This window comes from Pipra filicauda, unplaced genomic scaffold (genome assembly GCF_003945595.2).
Source record: "Pipra filicauda isolate LSUMZ 115617 unplaced genomic scaffold, ASM394559v2 scaffold175_size1500280_pilon, whole genome shotgun sequence".
NCBI lineage: Eukaryota > Metazoa > Chordata > Aves > Passeriformes > Pipridae > Pipra > Pipra filicauda.
Window position 1 is genome coordinate 1,284,943 of NW_024104273.1, and position 24,651 is coordinate 1,309,593.

The 24,651-nt window shown below is 39.2% G+C and overlaps 1 protein-coding gene across 19 annotated transcripts in view; it reads right to left on the reverse strand.

Moving 5' to 3' along the window:
* The window catches only part of DTNA (dystrobrevin alpha), a 227,335-nt gene that overhangs the window by 70,173 nt on the left and 132,511 nt on the right, over positions 1–24,651 (reverse strand). For all 19 annotated transcript variants that reach the window (XM_039379767.1, XM_039379769.1, XM_039379770.1 and 16 more), the window contains 2 exons: positions 24,440–24,520; positions 516–729 (listed from right to left, as the gene is read on the reverse strand). In XM_039379767.1, coding sequence (XP_039235701.1) covers positions 516–729; positions 24,440–24,520 — 295 coding nt within the window. The remainder of the gene's footprint in view (positions 1–515; positions 730–24,439; positions 24,521–24,651) is intronic.

Consider the following 24,651-nt stretch of genomic DNA (forward strand, 5'->3'; position numbering starts at 1 on the left):
ACTCCCATGCAGCAATAAACAACATGAATTTCATCACCTCCAGGTCTTTAGTCCTATTTCTGTCCTGGTCTCAAAATCATGCTGCACTGGCATGAGCCAGGAAAAAAAAATTGCTTACAGCTGTAAGAATTTGCAGGGAAATGAGCTCTTTCAAAATAATGAGCTATTAACCCATGGCACTGCTGCAGAGGCATTGCAGTGCTGTCAGCCACTGGTGTGTCAATAAATAACAAGGCAAATTAGAAGTGCCTGTAAATTTGTTTCTGTAGATAATTCTTCTTTGATATAAACTGGAACAAGTCTGAGTAGCTGGATGAAAACACAGTTGTGCTGAATTTGGCTTGACAGAAAGGAAAGCAGAGGTCCTTTATTTAGGTTGTCTCCCTAGTAAGCACTATTCACATGCTTGTTATTTGGATCAGAATTGAGCTCGTTCAATTGTTTTCCAAAGATATTTCCAGAGTAAGTAAAATCCTTTCACCAGCTGGGAGAGGAGGGAAGGAAGGCAGACTTACGGATCAAAGGCCGCTAGCAAGAAGTTGAGCAGTAAGCTGATGGATTGCTCTACATTGATCTGGTGAGTAGTTGGCATCCGTTTGTTGAGCTGGTAGAAGATAGTTGAAATCACAGCCTCCAGGCGGGCCACGTTCAGTTCGATGTTGGGGTCCAGGTTGTTCAGTGCATTTTCCCGCAAGGCTTCTATCACATTCCAGATGTCCACCAGGTGCACTACGGGACAGGACAGAAAGACTCAGCCGGGACACGTGCTCTCAAAAGCACTAGAGAAAAAAAGTCACCTCCTCCCACAGGGTGGGAATAACACAACCATGCACAACATGCTTCATGAATACTTAAACAATTTATTTTCCAGCGCTGAAATTTGGTGAAGGAATGAGCAAACAGAATCTGTTAATAAGCAAACAATATATTGATATTACTAGTTGTAATGAGTACAACCTCAGCTCAGGAAATCATTCCCCATTGTATAAAGTATTCAAGTAAAAGTCTATATTATACACAAATCGCTGGAAGGTAAACATATGCTAATTGTCTTTTTGAACCATGCCTTTATGAATCCCTATTCAGAAATTACTCTTAGATATTAATTTGCATAGCAGATGGGCTTTTCAGAAGATCCTACGAATACAAAGTGCTTATCACATAGCGATATTTTGAAAATTCTTTTCAGCAATTTGTATGGAAAGCAAAATATTTTACAGAAACAGAATTCCAATTGAGTCAGGGTAGACTAGCTACATTTAAACAAATAACATGTAATGAAGTGACCCCAAAATCATATCTTGTGTCTTCCTAATACACTTGCCAATTGATTTGTTAAATCTCTCTCTTTAAAATCCCAGTCTAAGCTGAATTTGATGGGAGCTGTTTTTACCTACAAGGACAGCTTAAAGGACAATTTCTGCTCACCCTTTGTGTTTTACCCAAACAGAAATTTTGTTTGCATAGCACTGTTATTGTGGCAGCATAATTGGCTTGCCTCAGATTGGCATTTCCAGCAGTGGTGAACTTTGCCAAAAATAAAAAAACCCCTACATTCATTCAAAAATTGGATTTACTTCAAACCTGAACTCAAAGATTCATCCCTTTTTTTAATCTTAAGTATTACCTACTGTCCTACTAAAGTGTCAGTAAGAAACAAATCATGAGGTTTAGGTTGCAAATTCTCTTTTTTTTTTTTTTCCACTAGAGAAACTACTGCATAGTTCTCATTACTCAGCATGGTGATATGTCTTATGATGTATCAAGAATCCTCTGTATGTGGAAGGAGATCCATTTCTTTTCTGGATAGAGAAATGTAATTCTAATACTCATTACATTTTCACTTGATTGGTTTGCAGGTGCTGTCTCAGACTGCAATATGACACGATGGTCTGATGGCAGGGAAATGTAAGCTGATAGTACATAGATAATGAAATCAGACACAGTCATTTTACTTAATCTGGAATTATGCCTTATGATTGGGTTTCCCTTCTTTTGCCTTGGGAAAAAATAACCTCTTAACCCTGCCAGTGCATGTGTAAACCCCAGGAGGAAGACACACCATACAGATGAGTGGTACAGCAGCAGCAACCAGGGACTAGACAAGGCACTTTGCCACTTCTTCTTGCTCTTCCCTAGCCAATAACCAGGAACACTTGAAAGGTGCAGTTCCATTGTGACACCAAAACATTTATTTTATCTTTGTATTAAAAGGAAACTTTTATAGGCAACCTTGTAGGCTGACAGATTGCCTTCAGTGTGTCATCCTGAATTAAGCTGGGCGGGTGGAGTATACAAACTCTCTGAACTCTTCCTTTTTGTTTTCCAGCTGCTGAAGAGCAACTTCCCCATAGAAAATCTGGCATAGGACTCAGATTCTTTTAATGCAGTCATTCCTATTCCCATTTAATCAGTTTCCACTGTCAAGTTGCCACAGATGCCATTTGGACAAATGGGAGGTGATTGATCTCCAGGAAGAGAGCCTGCACATAATAACTGACCCTTTCTGGGCAGCTTCTCCACATGGTTCAGAGGCCAGACAAGGTAGAGAACGGAGGAAGTCACCAGAAAGCAGGTCATTATCTGGTCCAGGTGAGAAGGGTTAACGAGCATCCCACACTGTAAGGTAGTCAAGGAAAACCCAAGAAATACAGAGCAACATGCCAGAAGATGCAGCAACAGGCTGGACCATGTGCATGTATTTTGTGGCCTTATCAAGAGGTAGGCAGAAAGCAGAAGACGAAGTTTGATGTTTCCCTTGAGGTTTAGCTGTCACTGGCCATGAGGGCTGTTCCTGGTAATTCAGACCTAGAAGATGAAGGAGAAGATGCTTCCACCAGCAGTTTCACCAGGGTACGGGTGTAAACTGTCAAACCCAGGGATGGCGTGGAGACGTCTCCAGACTCTTCTCTGGAAACATTCCAAACCCACCTGGATGTGTTTGTGTGTCACCTGCTCTAGGTGACCCTGCCTTGGCAGGGAGTTGTACTGGATGATCTCCAGAGGTCCATTACAATCCTAATGATTCTGTGATTCTGTGAAACCTGAACTATTGCTAAATTAACACGATAACACTGCAAGAAATTACTAGGCATAACAAATAGCAAAAAGAAGAGTGATGCAGTATGCAGATGGCTCATCTCATAGTCAAGAGAGTAACCTGAGAAACAGTGCAAACAGGGGTACTAGCACTGCTGACCAAGGCAGAAATTACTAGTGGAACCTTATCATAAATACTGAATAAGGATGTAAAATCAGCAACATTAGAGCTGGTGGGAAAAGTATAAAAAGGGACAGGCTGTGTATCTGTCAGTGCAAGAGCAGGTTAGCAGAAAAAAGCATGGGAATGGAAAAGGGGAATTTAAAGGGTAACAAATCATGTAATCAGAGCTGTTGGGATACCTTTCAGGTAGTCTCTGCACCTGATGTGTGGAGGAACTGTTTTGACCATACATGTTTACTTCTGTAGTCATTGGAAAATGCAATGGTTTCCCTAGCATCCCTAAAACAATGTTCAGGGAGGATGAACCAGACATCCAGACTCCCTAACAGTGAGAATTTCATGCACTAATATAACTTTAATTGCTACAGGCTAGTACTGGAAAACTCTTGAGTAAGAGAATATGGAGTGAAAGAACTGGCAACAATGAATGAGGCTGAAATGGGGGGTTGGTGTCTTATTCCTCACATGATCTAGTATTGATACTATGTAGCTGTCAGATTTTAATGTGGGGTTTTTTGTTGACTTTTTTTTCCTACTGATATTATATTTTTCATCATGCAGTCATATCCAGAGTTAGTTTTGATGATGGTCCTGGGAAGGAAAATGTCCAGAGGCTAGCAGACGTGGGACTAATAACATCAGTATACACTAAACATCTGAGAGAAAATTACTGCTTTTAGTGTTAGCTCTAACCTGAAAGCATCACAAGCCCTCCTGATGTTCATTGGTATGCCAGAAAGGTAGGGCACAAGACTAAGAAAATGACTTATTGGAAATTACACAGCTGTAACAGTCCCCTACCCGCCATAAAATATTAGTTTCAAGAAACTGCTGTGTATTTGTACTATAAATAATTTTACTTGGTTCCACTTGAAGCTGAATAAACAACAATCCTACTGCACTATCTTATTTTGCATTTTATTAGTTAATTTTAAATCTCTCTACAGAGGCTGGAAACCAATACTTCCTGGAGGAAGAAATGAAGGATGGACACGAGCCAGGCATTTAAGAGGAACTACTAATTCTGAAAGTATCTGATGAAATGTCTAGCTCAAAATCACAAGGAGAGTTTGTTAGACTGCTGTACAGAGGACTGAAGTCTTTGACCTTTAGTTAAGTCAGTTGTTACAAATAAGAATTCACACACCTAGATTAAATGTAAAAAATTAGGTGTCTGCTGTCTGCTGGTGATCAAGGCTCCCTCTCATCTAAATGAAAGAGAAAAGCATCTTAAAGCATCTGTTGGGAGACAGGTGGGATGAACAGAGCTTTGAAGCTGCCTGTATTTCTTCACCAACAAAGTCTAAAGCAACAAGTTTACATAAGACATGTAACCTCGGAGCTGGTAAAGTTAACACACCTTCCTCTTTAAACATTAAGAAAAGATGTCTTTTCTAGTCTGACTACTACATGACACAGAATAATTCAGGTTTTATATAAAATATGAATAATAAATACTTCAATCTGTATGAACAGCTACCAGATTCTGTCATAGTCACTACCTTTTACACTGCACTGCTTGACCTTGTGCAGATTACATCCAGGTGCAGTTCCCTACTACCTTGAATTCTATTTTTTTTAAGTTTACTCACACAGTAAGCAAACTCTTACATATTATATCATGCTGCCAGATCACGCAATTAACATTGGCAAAAGACAGAGTAAAACACAGGACCCTGCAAGCTCCACTCATTTCTACTAATAGAAATTTATGCCTACAGCTAATGTCATATCTGTATTCTTTTCAATGTAATAACAGAATGTTAACCCTGCAAACTTTGCAAAAGCTTGCATTCCTCATCTTCTCTTCTACCCATTTTCCATAATACCTGCTATGCTCATTTATTTATTTATCCATCCCTGAGAACGTTTTAATCTCACTCAAGAAGACATATCTTCTTACTTTGCACAACACATAGTGTAACAAAACCCAAATCTGATTTTTTCATACTACTATGATCCTAAGATGATGAAGAGTTTGCAGCGTAACAAATCAGCACACAGAAGTAGGAGAGCTTTCTATCTCCTAAAATCTGCCTTAAATTCCCTCAACATAGTAAAACTCCACAAGTTTGTTTTTAACTTCTCATTGCTGTTACTGCTTTTGTTGCCTTGCCCACATTTCCCTCTGAAAAGCGAATTATGCCTCAGCATGAGAAAGATGTCCTTTCTGAAGGGGATCTGTAAAACTAGAGAAATCTGTCAGCTGTTCCTTCAGTGCCAGCAGACAGGCAGTAGGAGTAAAAGCTGCTTGTATCTGGTACCTGTGTGGTATAAGGCAATCAAAAATCATGCAGCCCAGCCAATCTTCAGGGAGCCTTCAGAAAGGCCTTGCACTCTGTAAACAGCACAGCTATGCAGGTGTAGATCTCACTCTATTGCCTGATGTTGGGAAAAAATGTAGACAATTTCCACAAGCAATTGCTAAACTACATTTCCTTTTAGATTTTCTGTTAAGTGATTTCTAAAGTCACAGTTAAGCTAAAGATCAGTGTTATTAGATCTTCTATGGCGAACATTGTCTGCTAACTTCAATGACGTTAAGTAGTATATAAACACTGTCACAGAAGGTTTTATATTTGAGCAGGTTCAGCAACAGACTGAAATTAGTGAATGTAAATAAAGTTCAGTGTCTGGACAGAAGTGTGTGTTGCACACACAGATGGCTGCCATTCACTCCACAGCAATTGTTACCAAAAAACCATACACTTTGAAGAAAACCTGACTGAAATGAAGACAATTAAGATTAATGCATGAAAATACACTGCAAATAACAAATGTTATTTCCTTCAGCGAACTTCTTCAGATGTTAAAACAACATTTGGAGAGTGCCTGTTGCCAGCACATTGAGACTGAACTGATCAGTCTCTCCCGGCAGGGAGATGAAAGGGTGGATGAAGATGTGTGGCTCAGTTTGAAAGGAGTTTTATATTTTCTTCAAACTAAAAAGTTTTCAGATACTCTTCAAATTTTACATCCTGCCTTTCTGCCTTTATTTGCGTTCAGAACATCTTTTCCTATTACTTTCTACTATTTTGATGATGAAAACAAGCAATTATAGTGCAGAATTCTATCACCTGCAACTCTGTCAACAGGTTAATTTGTGGAACAGGTGTACCCTGGACACATTTGGAGAAAGCAAAATTTAACACAATCTTACATTGCTTACTATAAACACATCAATTTCATTGATCTTGATCCTCCCTCTTTTCTTCAGGCACTTTTTAGTCTCTTCATTAGTAGGAAACCAATGTATTTTTAATTTATTGTAACTAGGAACTTTGATTTATTTGCAGTAAGTAATTTTCTTTTTGGTAGATAATATCTTAATAGACAAAATGAGAGAGAAGAGATGGACTACACTGATTTTTTTCAACTCATAGCACAAAAATGCAAAGTTATTTATGCAGGGAATGAATTTTTCTCTCCATCATGCAGTCTATTTAAAATTATGGAAAGGCTATGTGATACAGATAATCTTGGATATATCACTAATCTCAAAGGAGGAAGATTACTTTAAACATCAGTTGTCAAGAAACGATGTTGCCCTAAGTAAGCATAAAAAGAAAACTGTACTGGAAGTTTATCTTCTAAGTAGTAAAAAAAAAACCCCAAACCAAAAAACAAACCAACCAACCGAACAAAGAAACCAAAAAACCCCCAGTCTGTGTCCTTAAGCTTTCTTACCATTAAATGGATCTACTTGTACAAAAATCCTCATCTGTTCTACTTCATTCTTTGTATTGCACCTGAACCATGAACTCTACATTATCTCTCCATTTATTACTAAATGAACATGGAAGAGGAGATTACATTTAACCAAACACCAGAAGCTATCTAAATTAGGGCTTTAATAATCAATTCAAATTTACTTAATATATAGTAGGTCTAACTAAATCTAGATTAAACATGCCCAAGTGATAGTTAGGACAGAATTCCTCCTTGATAGATTTTCCTTTTTTGGTGGATACAGGAACAACTTTTAAAGAAGCACTAATTTAAATTATTTCCAAAATTTTGGTATGCATTTCATGAAGATTTTAGCCCAGCAAAGCTCTTACAGACATGCTTGAATTTAAGCATACTAGTACTGTCATTTGAAATCAATGGCACTTGACTGTATGTCAGGTATTTCAGGTGGATTTCATTAAAAGGGAAAGATTTATGCTTCCTTCTCTAACAATCCTAAAAATATTATAAAATACGTTATACAATTCGTCTTTTTTTTTGATTAGAATCTATGAACCCATCACAAATCAGGGTATTGGAGCCATTTGTCATCGTCATTGCTGAGAAGCCCTGGGAAGTCACTCATGCTTTCTGTTTCGCTCTCTCTGTGCTGCTGCCAGGCAGGTAATGGAGGACTGCCCGAGGCATGTTTTTCCTTGGCTACACCTCTTTGTGGCAAAGCTGCGCCTCAGATCAGTCAGCTATAGCATGATCACTGAAAGCTTTATCTGCACATCCCACAACTATGCAGGTCAATGTGCCAGTTATGATGGCACATTGCAATCTTTTGCTCTCTCTGGTGCCAAATTACATGAAATGTACCAGGGTGGTGCTTCTGCTCAGGGCTAAAATGAGGTACTCTTTGGCTGGGTACATCTGGTGACAGCTATCACTCTACAGAGTCTGGCACAGGCAGGCTACTCATGGCCCAAATATCTGAACCTTTGCTCAGTCTCTACCTGGAAATGTCCTGGATGTTCCTATTCCTGCTCCCATGTCTCTCAGGCTTCTCATCTACCTCCGTTGCCCACTGATGCTGCCAGGCACTGTTCATACAGCCCAGTGACTTCTAGCACAGCTGGACACCTGCTAGGCAGCCGATCCAACATGTTGGTGTGTGCTGGGCCACTTCCAAACACTCTGCAGGCCATCAACAGCTCTTGGGCTGGTCACCACTTTTTCCAAAAGCAAGATTGGTGGACTTCGGGCTTGTTAGCATATATTTGAATGTATGAATGTAAAAGTGTATTTTATTGCATCTTCTTGCTATTTCACTTGATTTCTAGGTTTTGTAGATGCAGTGACTGAATTTTGTAGATTCAAGCTTAAAGAAAAAATCAACAAAATATTCAGAACATTTACTGACATGTTATTCTGATCCCAAAATGCTTTATTTTTTAAAGATGTGCATACAGTGGTATGGAAGGCTGTAAGAGGATGGTATATCGATAACCAAAAGCAACCATATACAACATTTAGCTCTTCGCTAAGAAATCAAAGTCTTTTCAAAGACTGCACATCTGAAATGGAATTTGGCAAGGCTTACCGGTAAGTCTCATCTTCAGGATAAAGGCCCCTGCAACAAGTGGGACAGTCTGGAGCAAGGAGGACAGCCTTGGTGAAGGAGGAACCAGTTAAGGGATGTTTAAAAAGGCTGGCATGATCAAGTCCATAGGGCCTGATGGGTAATGCACCCACAAGTGCTGAGGGAGCTGGTTGATGTCAATGTAAGACTACTTGATTGTCTTTGAAAGGTTGTGGCAACTGGGGAAGGTTCCTGAGGGCTATGAGAAAGCAGCTGTCACCTCATTTCCAAGAAAAGAAAGAGGTATCCAGTGAAATAAAACCTCACCTCAGTCCCTGAAAAGGGGATGGAGTGAATCCTCCTGGAAGCCATTTCTGAGCATATTAAGGTCAAGAAGATGATCAGAAGCTGTCAACATGGATTTATGACAGAGAAATCGTGTAAACAAGCTCTTTGCCTTCCCCAATGATGTGACTAGCTCAAGGGACAAGAAAAAGTAATGGATGTTCTTTATTCTGGCTTTAGCAAGGCTTACAACAGTGCGTCCCATAACAGCCTCTCCGGCAAACTGCTAAGTGTGGACTGCGTAAGGGGACAGTGAAGTGGACTGAAAACTGTCTGCAAACATTAGCTGAAAATCTTGTGATCAGTGGCACCAAATCCTGTAGGGAGGCCAGTCACTAGGTGGTACACCCCCAGGTATGATACTGAGTACAAACTGTTTAATATCTTCATTAATGATCTGAATGATGGGACAGTGTACCCTCAGCAAGGCTGCAGGCGATAAAAAACTGGGAAGAGTGACTGATACACCAGAGGGCTGGGCTATCATTCAGAGGGATCTCAACAGGCTAGAGTAACAGGCAAAAAGAAATTTCATGAAATACAACAAATGGAAATATAAAGTCCCGAACGTGGAAAGGAATAACCCCTTGTACCAATACAGGCTGGGTGCTGGCTGGCAATATGCCTTTACAGCAAAGGTAGCCAACATTCTCCTGAGCTGCACTGGGCAGTGTGCTGCCAGCAGGAAGAGAGAGGTACCCTTCCCCTCTACTCAGCCTTGGTGACAGCGAAGACAATGAAGGGACTGGAGCAACTGTCTTATGGGGGGAGGCTGAGAGAGCCGGGACTCTTCAGCCTACAGGACAGAAGGCTCAGGAGGACTTTACAAGCATATATAGACACCTGGCCACCAAGATGATTAGAGGGATGGAGCACCTTTCCTATGAGGAAAAGCTAAAAGAATTGGGACTGTTCTGCCTGGAGAAGACAAGGTTTTGTGGCGAGCTAGCTGCAGTATTCTGGTACCTGAAGAAAGCCTGCAAGAGAGCTGGAGAGGGACTTTTTACAAAGGTATGTAGTGATAGGACAAGAGGGAATGGCTTCAAACTGAGATTAAGTTTAGATTAGATATGAGGAAGAAATTCTTTACTGTGAGGGTGGTGAGGCATTGGAACAGGTTGCCCAGAGAAGCTGTGGATCCCCCATTCCTGGAAGTGGGTAAGGTCAGGTTGGATGGGGATTTGAGAAACCTGGTCTAGTGGAAGGTATCCCTGCCTATAGCAGTGAGGTTGGAACTAGATGATCTTTAAGGTCCCTTCCAACACAAGACATTCTATTATTCTATGATCCAGTGCAAGGAAGTAAAGAACATGGAGGCACACTCTTCTCAGGGAAAGAATAGTGGAAAGACAGAAGGAAATGAGCACAAATTAAAATACAGGAAAGCATTTAAACATAAGAAAAATATTTTCCCCATGAGGATTGTCAAACACTGTGACATGTTGCCCACAAAGGCTGTGGAGTCTCCATTCTTGAAGATAATCAAATCCAAACTGGACACAACCCTGAGCAATCTGCTGTAGCTGATCCTGCTCTCCCCAGAAGTCCCTGTCAATCTGAGTGAGTCTGTGATGTCCTTGTCCAATCATGAAGGTACACTGCAAAAACATATAATAACTCTTCCTGGAGAGGGATCAATGTCGCCCCATAACGTTGACTTTTCTCTAAAATCATTGCTCAAGTAAGCTGTGCTCCAAGGCCCTTTTCTAACCCATGTAATAAACAAATAAACAAAACCAAAAAAAAGAACCTGCCCTAAGATCCCTTGAATGCTTGAGAAAGAGTCCTCCACATCCTCAAGAGGTTTTGTGTGAGGTTTACAGAAAGAAGTATCACAAAGAAGTGCCTTCACAGCACTCTGTGTACTCAGATATTCCCTCAAGCTTTCCTGTGAAGGCCAAGGGATCTGAGAGGGAAGTCATGGTTTCATTTAGTCATCTGTCAGCTGCATGCATTCCTTCTCCTCATCTTTTTGCTTGTGCTGTGAGAGTGCACAGGTGTGTGGTGTGCCCTGGCTCAGCAGGAAGCTTGAGTAAGGCTATCTACTTCTACCTGCCCATCCCAGAGCTGAGGAGTGCCTGGATAAGGAACTAAACATTCACACCCGCCAACAGGAACACCTATCTTCTGAACTAGTGTGGGTGCCAAACCCGGTTGTTGGATGCTTGGAAATCTGCAGGACACGATACGTACAACTGAGGCACTGAAAATTTTGGGGAAAAGTTTTCAAAGTTCTTCTGTCTGCATATCTGGGCTTGCATCCTATTGTCCTTTACCTACATTTGCCCAGAAGGCAAAAAGATTTATTCTAAAACCTTCTGAGATTCTGATCACTACAGCACTTTAGCCAAGTACTACTAACGAGGAATAATCATTAGGCTAACAATACACTGAAATCTGGTCTTTTTACTTTTAATACAGTACCAAGGTGTAAGAGTGTGTAAAGATCTCCAGTAAAAATTTTCTCTTTGACATTAATTTAATTTAGAATAACAGTTCCTTCTCCTCTTCTCCTGCCCATCTTGTCTCACCTATATTTAACCTAAGCCTGAAGGGCTCTCTGTGGGTGGCAGAAGAAGCCATCAGACTCCCCAAGGAGCAGCACTAATGACAGTCAATTCTGAAAAAGGGAGCAGTGGCCTGGGAAACTGTTGTCATTTACTTGTCACCCAGATGTTGGCAAAGTGTCTCCTTTTTTTAAACATGCTTTGAAATAATTTATTTGAAATGATGAATGAAGTAGGACATAAATAAAATGAAATAATTAAAAAAATCTAACTCTAAGCTTCTTACTATTTTGATGACAACCAGGAAAGAATTAAAACACTGCATTGTTGCTAAGAAGTCACATGGCTTAAATCCATTGATTACACATAATGTTCTTATTTTAAGAGTTAAACATACTTATGCATTAAAGACCAATGTGCAAATAGCAGACCTGTTGCTACATGTATTCAAGAGCCAGAAACTTTATATCTGCCCCTTCCACAAAAGACAAGGGTATTCCTAGCTTAGGTGTCTCGATTATTCTTACTATCCCACTATAAAACTATTTTAATAAGAAAGGCTTTATTTGAGGCATTGTGGGATCAGGTCTTAATCTGACTTAATAATTCCTTCAAAAGGGTTTTGCAAGTGTCAGCTTTCCATTAGCCAAAGAGGACACGAGGTAACAAGACTTGGTTAATAAATATGTATGATACACAACAGCTTTCTCATTTCTCTTAAAATTAGGTCAATGTGCTTTACATTTGAGTTCTTCTGTCAATTCTTAAAATTTCAGCAATTCAATTTTTTAATGAAATATACCTCTCGGTACTATATTACAGCAAACCAAATACTAGGAAAAAGCTTCTGTACTCCCAAAAGGTGGCAAAAAATATCTCTGAGGCTGGGTGATACTGTATCTGGAGTTGATATTCAAAGTTTTCTCCTCTAGAGATCTGGTTAATCTGAAACTGAATAGAAAAACTGAATTATGGAGACTTCCAAAAAATGTTACCAGAGAGAAAATAAAAAGCCACATTTCAGCCCTCCTACTTAGGAGATTAAACTAGAAGTTCAAAAATGACTGAATATATGAGAAGGAAAACATAATTTTAGATGCTGGCACAACTCAGATGTTGTGTAAGTACCCAAGACAGATCAGCTTTCAGAGAACAGGCGGGACATGGTGCAAAAGCCTTCTGGCAGCCGCAGTCCCAACCACAGGATGGCACTACTGGGTATATTTTAGTAAATGCAGCCACATTTGCTCCAACATTTTAACTCTACTGGCACAGTGTCAAGTGAGCAAACACAAATCAAAGCTGTGCATTTCCACTGCTGTCTCCAGAAAACGGCCTTGTCTCTGTACTGAGTTGAACTAAGCCTATGGGTGCGGAGATGTGGCTGTGTGGACGTCCTAAACAGGTCACGTGTGACAGGCAAACAATGCTAATCCCATAAGATGGAAAGGGCAGAATGTCTTCATGTTGAATGGCCTTATTACAGTGATAAAATCTCCTCCAGAAGTATATTTCTTCAAATGCCAAGTCTGACTAAGACTACATCTTTTTTTCTCTCTGATACAACTGTTGCCAGCTCTCTCTATCCCCCCTAAAACATTTCCCGTGTCACAAGAGGCCTTCAGCTGCTTTGACACCATTAGCAGCCAAAAGCAAGTGCAGCGTGATTGCAAATGTTAACAAATTGGGTTATTTACATTTTTCATTAATTTTGAAGCAGTGTTAGTTAACAGCTTAAGGATACAAGGTACTATCCCCAGTCCCATATTAACTGCTGTTTTCTTTAAAAAATACCTTGTGATGACAAGAGAATATGTGATTTAACAGTTCTTTACAACAATTTCTTACCTGATGGCTATAGAAAACAAGTTGAGATTACCTTATCAACCTTTAAGTCATATCACAGAGGTCAATGAAAAAGAATGAGCACCTATTATACATTTAGAACTGTGTGGAAACAAAAATCCTCCTTGGCACATCTCTTGTTTTTCAAAGTTTGATCCATGGTTATTTCATCTTCTGTATTATTACTTTTAAAATCATTTAGGGTTGGCAAGACTGTAAACAGCAACACAAGGTATGGAATACTAATGAAAGATGAATCACTTTCTTGAACATAAAAGATGCAATATTTTACATATATGCAAATTCTTAACCTGATCCTTATTCTATTAATTTAAAAATGTTCTTATGTAACATGGACTGAATTTGACCCATAACATTTTCATCTATTAAAAATAATTAGAGAAATACTTAAGCTGAACGTAATGCTTTGGTAAACTGACTGATTTGCAACCCCAAGCAGAAGAAACATACTAAAGACAGTCAGCACACGTTTCTCTCTTCTGAAGAGTTTGCTTCAATTCAGAGGGTTTCTGGGCCAAAATCCCAGTATCAACTTCAGCTGTTCATAGTGAGAGCATTGCTATGAAGCAGGACATTCATGTGACATGCAGGACTTTGGTGAAAAAGCATCTCATGACTGAAGTCATAAGGACAGTTCAGACTCTGATCTTATTTAACCTTTTGCTGAGATTGGTAATGGAGTTGCTAATTACTGCCATAGATTCGAGCTTTCATATTTGAAAGCAACACGATTATTTGCCCCAAATCTTTAGGGATATGAGCTGTAATCAGCTTTGAGATAAGGAGAGACAGAACCTAGTATCTGGAATATCCATATTTTCCGTATCAATTTCATTTGAGTAGACAGCATCTCATTCAGAGAAAGCGTAAAGAATATTTGACTAAACTCTGGCTTTGTGTTCACACAATCTTTCCACATTTACTCTCCTGACATTACTCATATTCAAAGCAATGTCTTCTGGAAGAGTGGGTTGGTCTTCCACTTCCCTGCTGATTTGCTCAGTAATCAGAAGGCAATTGCAGTGTCTCCCCTTACAATATCATGCACTAAAACTTCACATCTCTCGAGGAAATAAGGAATAGGCCAAGGAAAGGAGAAAAGCTCCAGTTGATACAAACATAGCTTGACAATCAGCAACAATGAGAAAGGAAACAATATTGCAAAATGTGAAATGACAGATAAATGAGATTTAGGTGAGGTTTCACACATCTATCCTTTCTCCCGTGTGTGACAGAAGCTCTTTAATGACGTTGTCGGTGCCCCTAGATGGAGTAAGAGTCTTGATGTACACAGCCACTTATCTGTCATCTTTTATTTTACACATACAATCCTTAAACATATCCTGCAAATCTAAGACAAACTAAGATTTCAAGGTAAAATATAGATGAATGAAATGTGGAAAATTAAACCTGGGGAAGATCAGGACCTTTACAAGAGATGCAGTACGATACTAGTGTTGACTTCATTTATCAGAAATTGAGTTCAGCCTCTTCAAAAAAACCACACACTGAGAGACTGATTCATTCTTTCCTTTGTGCCATAATGATGTCAATGAGTTCAACAGAGTTACTTCCAATTTTCTTTCAGTAAGGAAAGGAGACATCCATCTGTCTATCCACATGGACCAAAGAAAAGAGAACTTCTTGTGGAACTAGCCCACACTTTGCTCAGTAAAGGGCCAAAGACAGCTCCCAAATATCCTGCTAGAAATCCTCTGTAGCCAACAACAATATCACAGATACAATTTAATCTGAATTCAGATTTGGAATGCCTTGATTCAGAACAAGGAAAACAGCCTCTGAAAAGCCATTGTATATCACAAACATCAATGCCATGACCCTGAATGTTCATTGTGTATGCAGTGACCCAGAACTGTATTAATAATAATACCCACTGAAGACATTATATTGTGCAGTCTCTTCACATTTATAAAAGCAGCAAATTATATTTATGGCCAAAATCTTCTATTTTCACGATTAGTCCTAGCACACCAGATATTTGCTGCACCTAATCTTCCACTAAGACTTACAGAAAATAAAACTAGGTGCAGTGAAAATATGATGTAACAGCTAAGCTAAAGCCTCCCTTTAAATATTCTGAGTGTTATGAATTTGATCTATATTGTTAGAGTTACACAAACTGGACTTTTGATGTAAATGAAAACAAATGAGCATGGAAAAAACCACTCTTTGGGAAGTACAGAAGGAGAGAATTATAATAAAAATGGTGTCAAGTCCTGCATTCTGACCTCACTTCTAGGGATTATTTGCCATCTTCACCCCGAAGAAGCCCATAATTGCCGAGAACATTCACCACAGACAGTGTCCCTGCTGGCTCCACAGTGGGCTTTTTTGTAAAAGTTACTGGAGAAGGGAATGAAGATGAGCCAACTGACAGAGTAAAAACCAGGACAGGGCAAAAAAAAGATCAGCAAAATTCCCAACTCAGCACATGCAATGGAGAAAGAGTTCAAAGCACCAGGAGGAATTTCTTCACTAAAAGGGTTGGTAAGCACTAGAATGGTCTGACCAGGGGAGCAACCATCCCTGGAGGTGTTCAAGAAATGACTGGACATGGCACTTTCTGCCATGGTCTAGTTGACAAGGTAGTGTTTGTTCAAAGATTGGACTCGATGATCTTAGAGGTCTTTTCCAACCTCAATGATTCTGTGATTCTGTGAATGCAATGCAACAATACACAGATAGGGCAAAATAGCCCAGCTTATCTTCTCAGGGAAACAATTTTTGGCAAGGACATAAAAACTGTCCCTTAGTCTCAACAGAAAACATGTATGGACTGAGCTCATGTATGACTCCTGAAGACTTATTGCTTTGAGTCCAGAATAGAGATGCAGAGCTTCAAGACAAAACCCCTTAGGAACAAAGGACCATCATCACCAAACTCACTGATACCTGCTCCAAAGATGACTTGTTACTTTTCTCCCCCTTTTCACATAAATATGATAGGAAAAAAACAACAATGAGAGAATGATCAACATGGGATTAATTTACTCTGCTTAATGCACTCTGACATGTTATGGAGGTGCTCCCATGATATCAGGGCAGGCCCTGCAAAATACCCAAAGAGGACACATCAGAACAGCCCAAGAAAAGGGGACAAAGGCTCAAGTGTAACAGAAGGATGGCCTGAAGAAAAGTTCTTGGAGCCAAGAGGATAAAAGGAAAGAGAGACAAGAGAATGAGGGTTGCAGAGAAATCAGAGATAAAGCAAATGCCACAGATAATGACATGAAGCTAAAGAAAGGACAGGGAAATTATGAGGGAGACTAAAAAACGCAGCTACAGACTGAGGGGAAAACAAGAGGGTGAAAGAAGAAAAAACTCTCACTTGAAGAACAATAAAATACAGTGATCCTGTGATTGCTAAGGTATTGGTTTGTTTCTGTCAAACAGTATGTCTTCATATATTTTGCAATTTTTAGACTGTCTAAAAGATTACTAAGTTAACAGAAATTTATTTTCTTTTGTTTGAAGCATCTGTTAGGAGGACCAATGTGATTAGGATAAAGAAACTTTTTGGCTTGGGGTAACTAAGCCAAAGGCTGCCAGACAAATTTGACTGAGGCCTGTTACCAGTAGCAGATGTTCAGAAACATAAGTGGGGAATGGAACAGACTGTCCAACCTTAAACTTGCATCAGGAAAGCCATCAGAAATAGCACAGTGAATGGCAGTCTTCACAGAGTTCAGGAAGTCAGTAAGAAGACATTTTCAGCTATGATTCAATTACAAAGGCTGTCTGCATCCAGGCAGGGCTGAGCCACCCATGTAGCAGAGGGCACCATGTAGGTATACTTGGGATGTGACCTAGTGCAGGTGCCTGTCAACTTCTGACTCAAGGGAAACCAATTCAGTAATTTTTATCTGTAAAGGACAAAATAATATTAGCTGACAATCTTCTGCAACTCCTCTTTTTAACAGGAGCCACTTGGAATCATGGGTATGTTTGAAAAATCAATTTTTAAGCAAATGAAAATGTAAGAGTTTAAGGTAGATATCCTTGTTTGGTTCACTCTTTTTGACATTAAAATTAATTGCAAATATCTACCAGTAGTTCTTGTCTCAACCATGTATGAGACAGACTTGCAGTGGCTGTCTTTACAAGCAAATACTCAGGGACATCTGAGATACCACAACCCTTTTACAGTAGAACAGTACAGTTCATGCTAACATTGAAGAAAAGGCTGAATGTCAATGAACATGCCAAATATACAGTTTACATGTCAGCTCTCATTATGATTGTCAAGCATATTAATAAACTTTTACAGTTAAAAGAAAAAGAAAATCTGAGCCCATTTTCAGGATATTGTGCTGTTAGCGAACACTTACAGACTAAGGATTTGTCTGCGGGGAATATGCTAAATCAAGCCCTTTTGAACTTTTGATTAAATAATTGATGCATAATGCAGAATGTATAATATATGCATCCTTTCCCCATAGTTGCCTGGAAACCCATATGGAACAGTATTAGCAGTTCCAGGAGCATTTAGTCTCTAAGTCTCTGGTAAAGACAAAGGAACAAAAAAGTTTTTAAAATCATTAACTCCTCTCTCTTTCCATTCTTCAAGTACTGCAGGATACCAAAATTAGTAACTTACACAATGGTATCATGACTCCTGTAATATAGAGTGCTTTTTCTTTTTTTAAAGCTATATCTCTTAGAGCCATGTGAATAATGTCATTCACTCCAAGGGAACATGTAAGATTCGGCTTCTGTTAAAATAGAAAACAAAGAACACAACTAATATTTCCAGCCTCTACCTTTATGTAATAATAATAAGCAGCTCATAGAATATCCAAGATCGTCAACAGAGAAGAATAAAAATAAGAACTCAAAATGCTGATTTTTTTCCCAAATTACGGGATTTTAAGGAAATTTCATACAAGACTGATTGCTGAGGGTTTAGAAGAATATGAGAATGCCATGATCGCAAATTCAAGGGGCAGATTGTTTCAAATTGTGGTCAAGCAGACCTTTTGCACTTCTCAAGTAGGCAACACTGCTTGTCATTCAGTTTGATTGCTCTGTGATCCAGTCTGAACCTCTCTCGTACTTTATTGCTTCCAAGATAGAATGAAAAACATGATAAAACCCAACAATGAAAACAGAGCACTAACCATGGAAACCTACAGTGATGAAGGATTAAATTATTTAATCTACACAATTCTGCCATTATGACAATTTGGTGGCTCTGTTTCTGATGGTCCTCCTGAGAGAGGAAAAAAAGAGAAGGGTAAGCACAAAATTGCGTATACCGTCCTTGAGAAGTAAAAGGCAGGATGGTGACAATGAATGCCTCCCTCCATGGCAGGGATCTTCATGGATACTGACACCTCTACACATTTCTTGTGCACTCCGTTTCACGTTTGAGAAAATAAATACTCAGTGAGTCAAAGGAAGAATGTCTTTATACTACACTGGCAAGAGGTCTCGTTTAAGTAAAGAGAAGTAGTTATATGTTCCTAAATCAATCAACATGTAAAGATGAAAGATTTGGTGGTTAAACATCAACAGGACAGACTGGAACACTTGTGAATATCCTCTAGCTTTGCGTTTAGGGAACTCTTTCAGATACGTAAGATCAGTGTAGATTTTGTCATGCAGGAGAAAGTTGAACCTGGATCTCCTGTTGACTTCCTCAGTCCCTGGATAACACAAAGGTCACAGCACCATTTCCAGTGTGGAATCAAGACTTTCTTATCCTTTCCTTTTACTACAAGTAGCAGATATTGTTACTTTTCATTTTGTGGTGAATGGTATGTTGAATGGGATGGAATAAAATGACATTTTAGGTGTCAGCCCAGTATAGAAAAAATAAAATCAAATCCCAAACCCTAGTAATTTTATTTAGGTTTAATCAAATAAGTTTTCAAAAAGTGCTTGCCATCATGATGGGGGCCAGTAGCTCATACAGTCTGAACTCATCATTTCATACACAAATTGTCAGTTTCTAGGACAAAAGCATTTTCAGAAGCATCCTGTAGTATTACAGGAGGTATAACAGTACAGACAGAAAAGAGCTTTAAGAAAAGCATAATGTATTTACAATAACTGTCATTCATTTTCACTAGAAAATTATTATATTTCAGAAGGGGAGAAATTAATTCTAACTTAACACAAATGTAAAAAGGCAGATCAGATCAGGGAGGAACTCAAAAGCACATATAGAAATTAAGTTGACATGCCTACATGCCTCAGCTGTGACTACTTAAGCCCAGTGGAGGCAGGATGAAGAGCAGATGGAGGTAGAGGACACTGGATTGGACATACACAAGGTTTCCATCATAGTCATGGCAGTTGCGCTCTCTATGTAGCTGTACTACAACTTGGATAGGCTGAAAGAATTTAAAAAAAAATTTTAAAATCACTCACACTAAGCAATATTAAAAGGAGAAACAAAGACACCAAAACTCCAAGGTGTTGAGATTAAACTGGCAGGGAAACAAGCTCCCTTTTTGTTTGTATTAATTAAGGTACATATTACTATCACTAGCACAGCTTTTGATTCACATTTTCAACTGCCAATGATTTATTCTGATTTAAGGAAAACAATAAAATTTGCTTTTGCAGCCAGAGTCACAGAATAATCTCACAACACATTCGGGATAGTTCATCAAGGACAGCAGTAGTTTTCCAGCCATACAGTTCTATATTAGTGAATGATGTTTAATGGTATAATGGTTTTGATTATGATACAGTGTTATGTCCTACTCCTGCTGTCACCATAGCCCAGAGGGAATTTGCATATGAACATGGTATTTCATCTCAGCTTGTTAATAAATTCACCGAAACCCAAATATTAAAATAAATCAACTGCACAATGATCACTGGGGAAAACTATAAATTGTTGGTTTTGGTGGTTCCTGAATACTGGTGAATGTCAAGAGATGTCCAACTGCTGTCACTGGTCCTTTGTGCCTTGTTTTAGGAAAGTCTATGGTACTTCTCTGTCTGGATATCATGGACAAATAGCTGCAAATCAACCTTGTCAAGATGGCATTTTCCTGGTGGAAAGGGGAGCTGAGTGGCAGTATGTATGGTGAGAATCTACACTGGGTGCTCCAAAACCCGTTCTGATGCACTGGAGGTAAAGTGAAGGACAATACCCTAATGTTTGACTTGGTCAGAGCTATATTGGTTCATAGGTTTTCAAGTTCTGTGACTGTTTCAGACCTCACAGTGCTCACCTGTAGCTCACCCTCCTTGATTCTTGAAGTGTGTGCTATTTAGGACTGCCTTTAAAGCACATTTAGAAAATTTAGATGATGAAGTCAGTTATTCCCATTTTGCACAATTTGTACTGTACAGACCAGAATAAACATGTAGCATGTTTGATCAGGTCTCTGTATCTGCTTCCTATCTGCTTTTATTACCCCAAATAATGAAATTTAACCTCAAATTATTAGGGTGCTACTGTTTCCAAGATTATATCCAACACCATCATCCAGTAAAACAGCCAGTCAGCTCACACACTCCCAGCTTTACAATCTGGGATCTCAAGATGACATAACCACCAGCAGTGTTTTCTCCAGGGTCCACCTGTCCACCACTCTTGCCATTCATTTGGAACTATTCATGCCCAAATCTCAAGATCTTCTCAAGACTTCTTTAGTACTTCTTTGGGTTTTTTTCCTTTTTTTTTTACACAAGAGGTATCTACATCTCATGTTATTATATTATAACTAAGAGAAGACTATTACTATTGCAACAGGTCTCTTGCTACAGGAGTTCTGCAAAGTAATAAACAAATAGGCTGCAATTATCTCTTTCTATACCCACCACATCCTCAAAGGTACCTACATCACCTGCAGAGTTCCTCTTTTCATTATTTCCAATTTTAGAAATTGTCAGCAGAAATAAGAAGCATAAAATTAGTTTATATTCATGGTGCATTAACAAAGTTTCCCAGTGTCTAAGATTTCTGCATTCAGAATTTTGTGAGTCTCCTGCTTTGAGGATTTTTGTCACATATTGCATTCCACATTTGGGCACTTAGCAGATTCAGAGGTGTGCTAACAATAATTTGTAAATGTTACTGTTATTTATTTGTAGAGTTAATTTAGGCAAAGAGGAATGCTTTAATTTGCAGGAATTATTCTTTGAAAGATAACATCAGAGCTTTTTCAAATTTATTTATTTTCTGAGTTCTTAAGAATTTCTTGCTTTTCTGAAGAATGAGGTTGACTGGATTAAATTATATCCTGTTTGACAAATAATTGCAATGAGTGATAATGATTTTTCACACTTTGATGATTGCATTTAAACTGTTTGCTTTAAAATGCTCAGAGAGATTTTTATAAAAGAAATACTTTTCACAGAGTACTTTCCCTAAAGTTTTATATAATTATCAGAAAGACATGTATTTGCAATTTTGAAGACTGTTGGCTAAATATCTACAAAGCAGTCTTCCTCTTATGAAAATTAAATAATTCCAGAGCAATTAATTTGATAAACAGTGTTAGTACTCAAAGTGCAACATTTGTAGTGGTATTTTGGTAAATGGTGGTAAACTAGCACATTCTCTATAATCTTTATGCAGATAGTTTAACTAGCTTCAGGAGAAACATTCTTAGAATATGAAAGCACTTTTACCTATTGCACGCTGCCTATTTCACCAGTAAAACCCAGCCTGCTGCTGAAGGTTTCAGCAAAAAGAACTTTTGTACTGAGAGAATAATTCACAAAGGGAGGCCAGGAGTTGAACCTGTGTCTGTGTCTGCACTAAAGACGGCAGAAACAAACAGTGCACTGTGTGTGATAAGTGTAGCTGCCTCTTAAGTGAAATCCCATGACTGTCCATGCTAATGGACACCTTTGGGTAAAAAAGACGGTGCTAATAAAACCTCTGCTCTGCTTTCCTTGGAACAAATACTTCTGGCCCTCAAAGCAGCTCTCTGCTTCCATCCTCGTACACCTTCAGCCTTTAGACAAGAGCAGCTTTCTGCAGTTTGTTAAGTTAGCTCTTTAAAAGAACCCCTCAAATACACTCTTTCCAAGCAATTTTTCCCTAGTAAGTCTGGGCCAGTGTGCCAGGGCAGGGCAGGAGAGCACAGCTCAAAGAAGAGTGGAGCAGAACTGTCTTTGAGCTTTTTCTTATTATATTCTACCCTAAATGAAGCAGCTCAGATGCAGCAGAAAGGTTATTTTTTCCATGTCCCCCCCTTTTTTTTTTCTCATGAACTTGCTATTGGGTGGTGCATAATGCATAATTTCTGTAAGGGAAAAACCCCCACAACAGTAGTTGACATGAGTCAGAGGTCTAATATTAACCATTTCGAGGGCAGTGCTCAGTTCAATGGCTCTATGTTTAAAAGCTCTTTCTTGGACAGCCGTTGCTTGAATACTTGTCAGGTGAATGAATTCCCATGGATAAGAGAAAGCCATCCAGGAGAGTAGCAGTCTACCCAAAACAATCAGGAGAAAACTTCACGTGATGGTGAAAAGATGCAATTCAGCCCTTCCAGAGTAACAGGCATTATTTCTTAAATTGCACAGAATCTAATTATTAGGATTATAAGTTTGTCCTTTTTTTTTTTCGTCAGAAGAGACTGATACAGTATAAGTCTGGAAACAAGACCAGCAAATAACTTCTCCTAGGCTATCAATGGCGACCAGAAGGCAAGCGCTGTCCACAAGTGACTTGGCACAAGCTGGCGAACCGAAGAGCATCTGTACTGACTCTTTATGAAGAGAACCAACAGTTCCACAAAAGCAGATCACAGTTGATAAATAAGAGGCACAAAGTTAAGATTGACAACCAGTATTTTTAGCCAGCCAGCCACTCCCAACGAGACCATTATTAGCCCCTAGGTTTTTTCATTTGCTTTGCATACAGTTGCATACAGACTTTGCTATCACTGTCAACTTAATTAGATACTTTTGTCACCTCAGACTACTGTATTCTGTTACCATGAAAATGAAGTGAAAATGTCATCCTCCTAAACATAAAATTAAAAAAATAAACAACTGAATGCAACATAATAGTGTCTTTCAACACATTTGCTCCCGAATGGGAGAAGCCAGCTGCTGGGCAGGTACTAAAGCCCCCCTGGGTTTTGCGTCTGGCAGCTTGCTTATAATGTGATACTAATCCTTCAATTAATACTTCAGCTAAACACCTATGAAAAATATGAGAATGCTGCAGAAGTGATCGACCAATCAGCTCTGTGGCTAAATACTATCCAAAATCTTTTCCATCACAACTTGGCCTTTCCAGTATGTTTGGACAGCATAAGCTAAACATTTCTGTAATGCAGACACATGTAACCCCAAAACCAGGAATTCTCTCCAGGGGGGTTAATCTCTATCAGCAGTGAGCATTTCTTAACATACTTACCACTGAGTTGTAGCACAAGCATAGCCAGGTTGCCATTCTAGTCCAGCTATGAAGACTAAAACCCACTTGTTTTCTCTGTGTTAGTCCCCTCTCTGCTGCTACTACCGACAAGAGTTCCTCTGATTAGGATTTTTTCTTTTTTAACTTGGTGTGGAAAGGTCTGGTAAAACACATAAATCCAAACCTGCCCTTCTAAGTATTTGGATGGAGAAGAAAGGATACACTCCATTACAGATTTTATATGTATTTCCTCTTTAAAGTCTACAATACATGACTGTGCTAATAGAAACTACAGCTGTAAAGGAAGAAAGACTGAATCTCAGAAGAAAAGTTAAAAAAGTCACTAATCAAGTGGGAAATTTCTCAACAATAAAACCTAGAAGGAGGAGGGCAGACACACAGAGATTACAAGCAGGTTCACCCTCTCAGAAAAGCAGCATCTAGCTGGCCTTGTGACTGACACAGCACTTACTTTGCTGCACCCCAAATACACCAGGACTGGAACGACCACTTCTTCTCGTGGAGCTTCTATAAAAGCATTTAATTTGCAGGATCTTGCAAGAATATCCAATTTTACAAGAAAATTGGAGAATGTAGTTAACATACTTATTAATTAAAGCTATGTCCTGCATCCTGACCCACCATTCTATGACTGAATCACTGGCATGTTTAAGGCCAAGTTCCTTATATAAAGAGCTTAGTATTTAAAATCTAACACTCTGATATTTGTTGCATGCAGCCAAGAATATCCAAACAAGAAGGACAGCTATGTCCTGCATCCTGGACTGAGTGAAGGCCAAGGACTGCCCAGGGAGATGCAACGGGGTCAGTGATCAGACTAGGGAAGTTACAACAACGGTAGGTCAAAGAAGTGCTGACATACTTACAGTTGCATTTCTTCTGAACAAATCTAAGCTTGCATGCTGTTCGGTAGGTGGACAAACGAATGCGATCCAGATCCTGAGCCCCTAGTGGAAGAGAATAACGGTGACATTTGTATGGAATATGACCTGTGCGTATCTTTGCTAGCAGGGAAGCCAGAGAACAAAGAGGACACATGAGCTGACTCTCTTTAACAATTTTCAAGGCTCTCTCCTTC